This window comes from Mus caroli, chromosome 2 (genome assembly GCF_900094665.2).
Source record: "Mus caroli chromosome 2, CAROLI_EIJ_v1.1, whole genome shotgun sequence".
Classification (NCBI taxonomy): domain Eukaryota; kingdom Metazoa; phylum Chordata; class Mammalia; order Rodentia; family Muridae; genus Mus; species Mus caroli.
The window spans coordinates 30,676,652-30,685,107 of record NC_034571.1 but is presented as its reverse complement, the minus strand read 5'-3'; the positions used below and the strand labels follow the sequence as shown (position 1 = coordinate 30,685,107).

General features: G+C 45.7%; 1 protein-coding gene across 3 annotated transcripts in view; it reads left to right on the top strand.

The window, feature by feature from the left end:
- Positions 1 to 8,456, top strand: part of Rabepk (Rab9 effector protein with kelch motifs) — a 21,393-nt gene that overhangs the window by 2,405 nt on the left and 10,532 nt on the right. For all 3 annotated transcript variants that reach the window (XM_021155704.2, XM_021155703.2, XM_021155702.2), the window contains exons 2-4: positions 627 to 685; positions 2,916 to 3,073; positions 7,341 to 7,493. In XM_021155704.2, the coding sequence (XP_021011363.1) occupies positions 633 to 685; positions 2,916 to 3,073; positions 7,341 to 7,493 (364 nt within the window). In that variant the 5' untranslated portion in view covers positions 627 to 632. The remainder of the gene's footprint in view (positions 1 to 626; positions 686 to 2,915; positions 3,074 to 7,340; positions 7,494 to 8,456) is intronic.

Below are 8,456 nucleotides of genomic sequence, written 5' to 3'. Positions count from 1 at the left end.
CTCCCAAGTGCTGGGATTAAAGGCATGTGCCACCAGGCCCGGCTCTGTTTTATCTTTAATAAAGATCTTAAGACCTCTGACATTTTGATGTATGTTCATCCCTTATGAGCCTTACCGACAGAAGGAAAACATTAGCTGAGAAACTTCAAAAGCTATGTTGTGTCAACAGCTGGAATGTAACTCAAGATAGACACTTACCTAGCATACATAAAGCCCTGGATTATAACTTACCCTATCACTGGGGTGGGGGTGGGGGAAAGCAGCTGGATATAGTGGCTACAGTACCAGTACTGAAAAGAATTAAGCAGGAGAGTTGCCCAGACTTGGAAGTCAGCCTGGGCTACTTGTTTCTGAACAAGAAAGAATTATCTCAGAAGTGTGGTAACGTTGATTCAGATTTGTCAGGCCTTTGAACTTCGTACATTCAACCTCAGAGATTGGGGGAGAGGGGGGGGTTGTTTTGTTTTGTTTTTCTCCCTGGTTTCAACCCGGGGCCTTTCCCATCCTGGACAAATGATCTCCCACTGAGCTCCTCCACAATCATAGGAAAGGTTTGAGAGGGGTGTGGTTGGCTTTGTTGTCTTGTGGGAAGATGTCTAAACACTCCCTTCCTCTCTTCTGCACAGGGCATCATGAAGCAGCTGCCCATCTTGGAGCCTGGAGACAAGCCCAGGAAAGCCACATGGTCAGTAAGGAAGGATTCAGATGCATATAAGATCTTGAGTTTTTGTTTCATGTAGTTTACAAACACATCTGATTATCACTGCAAAGAGGTAGTCATGAAACTGTGGTAATGAGACTGAAACTGAAGCCTTACTGTCCTCTGGGGCAGGAGCTGAGCCTTTTGTTGCTCTGCTCCCGGGAGAGTGAGGGTGACACAATTGATTAAAACCATTTTGTTCTAAAAAAAAAAAAAAAAGAGACTGAAACTGTCTGGGAAGATCTTCAGAGGAAAGATATAGAGGGGAAATAATTATCAAAGAGCAGCTGTTAATTTTATTAAAATCTTGTTTACCAGGAAGAATAAAGCACTGGCCATCTGGCATCCTCAGCTCCAACCCTCAGGTCCTCCCCTAAGCTGGGACTTTAGGGAATTTGGATTATACTGGATACTGGTTCCAGTGTTTGTTGGCTTTTGTTAAACCCTTCATTCAGCAACTCATAGCGACTAACAGTGATGAGACTGTAAAAACTCTGAAGCCCTAAGGCAAATGGTCCCTATGTATTGAAGCTAGAGGCAGAGCAAGTGATGGAGTGTGACCTGCACTGAGGGGATCCCAGAAGGGTGGATAAGGTCCCACTGATTCCAACTGAGCCTCCATTCCCACTTCCCACAATTACCTTGCTCCAGAGCCATCACACGTGCTCTGGATACATGCTCCAAGGTAAAACCCACTAGAGAACTGGCAATGTAGCTTGGTTATAGAGCTCTGCTTAGTATGAATAGTTCCGTCCCTCTCCCTGAACAAATTGACAAAGCAGGCACCTTAAACGAGGCCCTGCATATCCTGTATGTACCTGTCCATCCAACCTCAGATGTCTTTATATTTTTATTTTGCTGTTTGATTTGTTGTTGAGACAGATTCTCATGTAGCCCAGGTTGGCTCCGAATTTTGAGCAATCCTCGTTTCCTAGCCTCCCAAGTGCTGGGATCACAGGCATGGCCACCAAGATTAGCTTTGTTTTGTTTTGAGACAGGCTATCAAGTATTCAGGTAGTAGGATTGCTAAGAATCCAAGGCTAGCCTGGATAATGGAGTAAGATGCTCTCCAGAAAACAATAAAGACAGAAAGAACTTTTATGTTAAAACTTTTCTTTGACTGTGAAAACAGAGAAGAGGTATTCATGAACACAAATCCACATGCAGAACAGATCCGGACAAGAATGAGAGATCCTGGAATCACTGATAGGGATGGAGATGGGTGTCCATAGAAACCACCAGGACAGATGAATCAGAAAAGCAAGCAGGCGGAGGGAAAGGGATTCCTAGGATACTGACAGTTCTGAGGGGGCTGGTGGGAGACACGTCAGAGGGGAAAGGAAACAGCTGTCAGAGGGAAGTCCACACCCGGAGGAAGAGGTGCGGAGAATCTCGGGTCTGGAGAAGGTGAAGGAAAGTGGGAAGTTCAGGAGTACCAACATCGGCGAGGTCAAGCAAGACAGGACCTGGAGTCAGGAAATGTTCATGTTCACTGTGTGCCCACGCCTATAACCCCACACTTGGGAGGTAGGGGCAGGACTATCAGGAGTTGAAGGTCATCCTGGGCTACCTGGAAATCTAAGGCCACCCTAGACTGTATGAGACACTGTCAGAAACTAATTTTTTGTTTCTTTCCAATCAGAAAGTTTGGAATACATTTCCCCCTCCCCAACCCCCAACTAACCATCAAAATAAATGTAGCGGTGAATGTATGTTCTGATCCTGTATTGTAGTCTGAATCCTAGATGTAGGTTCCCAGATTTGATTGAGGTTCCAAGCCTGGGAAGTCTTTTAGTGGATTTTTTTTACAATTATGAGGCTTAATCTGTGTATTCTGGAGGGAGACATTGTTGGCTGTTGGCCAGGGTGTCCCTGTGAATTCGATAGTGCCCTAGCTATGATTTCCTAAGCTACTCCCCGCACCCTCCCAGGCGCTGTCTGAGTCATCACACCCCCCTTTGAAGGTGAGAACTATAGTAACCCTCACTTTCGAGTAGAGAAAACTGAGGTTCGAATAGGTGAGGTGACTACCCTGATGCCTCCCATCTAGAGAACACTGAAGCCCACACTTGAACACAGGCACTTGCTCACATATGATAGAAATTAAATCCTAAAGCATGAGTATATGTGCCAGGCCTTCCGTCCTGGTGACTGCTTCGTGAGGAATGGAAGAACATTCTCGCACAGCCTCCTGAGCATGTCCTCCCTTTGGCAGGTACACTTTGAGTTGCCCTGGAGACAGGCCCTGCCCTCGAGTTGGCCACAGCTGCTCATACTTCCCCCCAGTTGGCGAGGCTGAGAGCGGGAAGATCTTCATTGTCGGGGGAGCAAATCCAAACCAAAGTTTCTCAGATGTACACACCATGGACTTGGGTAAGATCAGTGCTGCAGAGCATTCCTAAGAACACCAGCCCTGCTGGGTATCGTGGCACAGTTCTTGTGAATTCTTGCATTGGGGAGGCAGGGGCATGATAGCCCCTGGGAGTTTGAAGCTAGCCTGGTCTATATAACAAGTTCCAGGCCAGGAAAACATAGATCCTGAACAACAACAACAACAATAATGACTCTGAACCATAATAATAAGAAGAACAACAGCAGCAATAAAATGTCTTAGTTTGGGTTTTATAGCTGTGACCAAGGCAACTCTTCTAAAGGACGACATTTAATTGGAGCTGGCTTACAGCTTCAGTGTTTCAGTCCATTATCAAGGCAGGAAGCACAGCAGCATCCAGGCAAGCCTGGCACTAGAGGAGCTGAGAATTCTACATCTTCATCCAAGGGAAGTCAGGAGCAGACTTGTCCTCAGGCAGCTAGGAGGAGGGTCTCAAAGCCTAGCCCCACAGTGACACGTTTTCTCCACCAAGGCCACACCTCCTCCACCAAGGCCACACCTCCTCCACCAAGGCCACACCTCTTAATAATGCCACTCCCTGGGCCAAGCATATTTAAACTACCACAAATAATAATAATACCGACTCAGGGGCTGGTGAGATGGCTCAGTGGGTAAGAGCACCCAACTGCTCTTCCGAGGGTCCAGAGTTCAAATCCCAGCAACCACATGGTGGCTCACAACCATCCGTAATGAGATCTGACTTCCTCTTCTGGAGTGTCTGAAGACAGCTACAGTGTACTTACATATAATAAATAAAAAATTTTATTTAAAAAAAAAAAATACCGACTCAGACCAGACAACAGAGTTTTCCTCTTAAAGAGAAGACTATATGTGTCCCTCCGATCTCAGCTGACCTTTAGCATCCTTGTTCGGAGAAGAGTCTGTGTCTGAGGGTTTCCATCGCTGTAAAAGACACAATTACCATGGAAACGCTTATAAAGGCAAACATTTAATTGGGGCTGGTTTACCATTTCAGAGGTTTAGTCTGTTATCATCATGACAGGAAGCATGGCAGCATCCAAGTAGACATGGTGCTGGAGGAGCTGAGAGTTCCACATCTTGAGCCAAAGGCAGCCAGGAGGGGACTCCTTCCACACTGAGTGGAGCTTGAACACGAGACACTCTCAAAGCCCACCTGTACAGTGACACACTTCCTCCAACGAGTCCACACCTCCTAGTAGTACCACTTCCCATGGGCCAAGCATATTCAAACCACCACAGTCTGTATTGAGCCCTGGCAATCCCGAAATTGGCTATGTATTAACAGTTAGGAGTCATCATTTCTCCTGCCCACGTTCTAATGAATGTCCTGGCTTTGACTGTCTCCCACTGTGTTTGTCCCTTTCCGTTCCCACCACAGGTCCCACCACCGCTGTCTTTTCACTAGCCCTGGAATCATTCTCCCTCTGGTCTGCTTGCCTCCATGTCAGCTCAGTGCACAGTGCATGTCCCATACCCATGCAGAAAGTGTTGCTCTTTGGTTTGGACAAGGGTGGTTTTTTGTTTTGAAGCAGTCTCATGTGGCTGGGGCTGGACTTCACTGTGAGGCTGACAGCATGACCTTGAACTTCTGATTCTCTTGCCTTTACCTTTCAAGTATGTGTCTGAGCCCCTTCACCTGGTCTATATGATGCTGCTGACCAGACCCTGCCTTTGTGTATGTGAGGCCAGTGCTCTACCAGCTGAACTGCATCCATGTCCCCCAAGCCATCGCTCATGCTGTTCCCTCTGCATGAGAAGGTCCTCTCCTTCCTTGTCATCTCTCTGTGGTCCCTGATTCAGTGCCCCTTCTGTCTGGAAGCTAGCACTCAAGCTCTAGAATGGCTTGGATATCATATTCCTCCATATCCATAGAGTCATATACTCTCCCATTTCCTCCTTCCAAGATCTTAGTGCATCTGATTATTTCCTGTATGTCCCACAAGAGTTTAAGAGCCTTGGAGACAGAGTGAGACTGTCTTACTCATAATTGTATCCCCAGCCACTGCTAGAGCATAAACTATTATGATGTACTATATGCTGTTGTACAAAAGGCAGAAGTTGAAAATTGGTGACTATGTGAAAGTGTGGCCATATAACATTTCTGTTATATTATATGTATGTAAATATATTTATAAATATATAGAAATGTTTATATGTTAATAATATATACATACATATATATATATATATATATATATATATATATGTGTGTGTGTGTGTGTGTATGTGTGTGTGTATATATAAAGTTTTTGAGACAGGGTGTTTCTCTATAGCCCTGGATGTCCTGGAACTTGATATGTAGACCAGAGTGGACTTGAACTCATAGAGATGCACTTGCCTCTGCCTCCCAGTATTAGGAGCTGGGATTAAAGATATATGCCAACATCCCCTGTCCAGGTATTAATTTCTTTATTACATTTATTATTTTGTACATGTGCATAGTACACATGGAGATTAGAGGACAAAGCTGGCAATTTTTTAAAGATTTGGTTTTAGGGTTTTTTGTTTGTTTTTGTCCTTATTTTTGTTTTTTGAGTCAAAGGTTCTCTCTATAGCCTCAACTGTCCTGGAACTTGCTCTGAGAACCAGGCTGACTCAGAGATCCACCTACCTCTACTTCTAGAGTGCTGGGGTTAAAGGTGTGCATCACCACCTGGCAAGATTTGTTTTACTATTTTTGTTTATTTTTTAAATTAGAGATGATTGGTCTAAAGAATTAGTATAAGAAATATCTCTTATGTGTATTAGTGTTGATCTCCATGTCTGCATGTGCACTGGGGAGGGAGTTGAATCCTTTGGAACTGGAGTTAGAGAGAGCTGTGTGCCACCATGGTGCCAGGACCTGAGCCTGGATATTGTAGTGCTGAGCTGTCACTCCAGCCCATTATTGTTTAATGTCTGTGGAGTATGTGCATGTGAGTGCCTGGGCTGTGGAGGGGCAGAAGCATCCCACCCCCCATACATGCTGGGAATTTCTGCAAGATTCGGAAGTGCCCTTAACAGAGCCCCTCTCCTGCCCTGGTTATGTCCATTTTTATATGCACACTTGGTCTGTAAATAATTCAAGTTCGAAACAACAGAAATGAGGCTGGAGAGATGGTTCAGTGGGGAAAGGTTTCTGCTCCCAATGCTAATCTCAGTTTGTTTCCTGAGCCCCACTCAGTGGGAAGGAAGAAACTAACTCTCGAAGTTGCTCTCTAACCTCCACACAGGAGCTGCGACACAAACGTACGCACCAGTGCACACAAACACACAGAATGAATAGAATGTAATTAGAACATTTTTAATTGCCGTAGTTGGGCTTCTCGTGATAATTTTCAGAGGTCCGGCATCAATACTTTTGCATAGGTACATCACAATCATTTAGACCTGGGGTGTCACCTCCCAATGAGACTCCTACCCACAGTTACCACAGACTCTTGTTTATACTGTCCAGACACTTGAAACTCTACTCCCAGCATGAGGCAAAAAAAAGATGCCTTGACTCTTTTAGATACCAAGGAGCTTCCCTTCCAGCTCAGTTACGTCCCGTCTGTCTGTCAGCGTCTTCCTCTGCAGTCCGTCCTAGCCTCCAGTTCTCTGTGTAGCCCAGACTGGCTTCATACTCACAGTCCTTCTGCCCCCACTTTCCATGGCCTGGGATCCTGGACTTGTGCCACCATGCCAGCAGCTATCAAGTGCCACAATGACCTTAGCAAGGCCATCTGGACCCCAGTATCCTATTAAATAGAGGTACTAACCAGCTTCGTTTACAGTTTTGATTAGCTAACAGTGGGATGCCTGTAAAGTCCTACATTCGTGACTTGCTAACTAAAGGGATGACTTAGTTTTGGCATTGTTACTCTGTTTGCCCAGAGATTAGTTAAGGGCGGGGGGTGGGGGGGGAGGAAGGGAGGGAGATAGATTTCATAGAATCCAGGAGTGTTCTGCAGAATCTAAAGACAAAAAGTCATAGCCCACACTGATGAGAGTGGAAACTAGATCCAAGTGGCCCGTGTCAGCCAAGTCCCACTAGTTACAAGTAGAAAGTTAGTGTCAGACATATGTCACTGGACTCTGAACGGAGAAGAAGAGACAGTTCCCATGAAAGAGGTTCACGGACCAGGTAGACAGCCTGCAGGCGAGCACTAGAGACCACATCAGAGGTTGATCCTGCTCCCTTTGTGGTTGGTTGTTTATGATTTTGCCTGTTTCCACTGCCCTGGTAATCCAACCAGAATTACCAGCTGACAGCCCTAATCTAGGGACCGGGTAAATGTTTTCTAGGAACACACCAGTGGGACACGGCCACCAGGGAGGGCCTCTTGCCTCGGTACGAGCATGCCAGCTTCCTTCCCTCCTGCTCTCCTCACAGCATCTGGGTGTTTGGAGGTGCAGACCAGTCAGGAAATCGAAACTGTCTGCAAGTCTTGAGTCCTGGTGAGTAGACACAGGTTACTTTCTTTCTATCACTGTGATGGGTTGAATGCGCTTGGTTCAGGAAGTGGCAGTATGAGGAGGTGTGGCCTTGTTAGAGTAGGTAGGGCCTTTGTTGGAGGAAGTGTGTCACTGTGGGTATGGCTTTAAGACCCTATTCCTAGCTGCCTGGTAGCAGCCTTCAGATAAAGATGTAGAACTCTCAGCTCCACCCGTACCATGCCTCCCTAGATGCTACCATGCTCCTTCTTTGATGATAATGGACTGAACCTCTGAACCTGTAAGCCAGCCTTAATTAAATATTGTCCTTCTAAGAGTTGCCTTGGTCATAGTGTCTGTTCACAGCAGTAAAACCCTAACTCAGACAATGGCACACTATGAATGCAGTTATGTACAGTACATTGAATTGCTGTTGCCCTAACTAACCTATTTTACTTTGCTGACCTCTTAGAAATAGGAATTTATGGATTTTTTTTTGTGTGTGTGTGGCTCCGTGTGCATGAGACAGAGATCGTATGCAGTCTGTGGTGTCCGCGTGGAAGCCAGAGGATGACTGTGGAAATCAGTTCTCTCTTTTTACCACGTGGAGCCCAGGGATCAAACTCTCCTGGGTAGCTCTGGATTCATGACCTGCTCTCTGGCGATGGAATTACAGGAGTGTTTCATGTCTGACAGGACTGAATTGTCTTTTGTGTCGAGTATGGAATTTCTTTGTAGTGTTTGAAAAGTATCAATGACTTAGACAGTCATTGAAGTGGTTTGAGTGTTTGTAACCCACCATGCCCTCCCTCTGTGGAATGCAAATGCTTTTAAAAAAAACATATTTTTTATTTTATTTTATGTATATGAATACTTTGCCTGCATGTATGTCTGTGTCCCGGGTGTATGCAGTGTCCAAGGATGTCAGAAGAGGGAATCAGATCCCCCCAGAACTCCACTCCCCTCCCCTCCCCTCCCCTCCCCTCC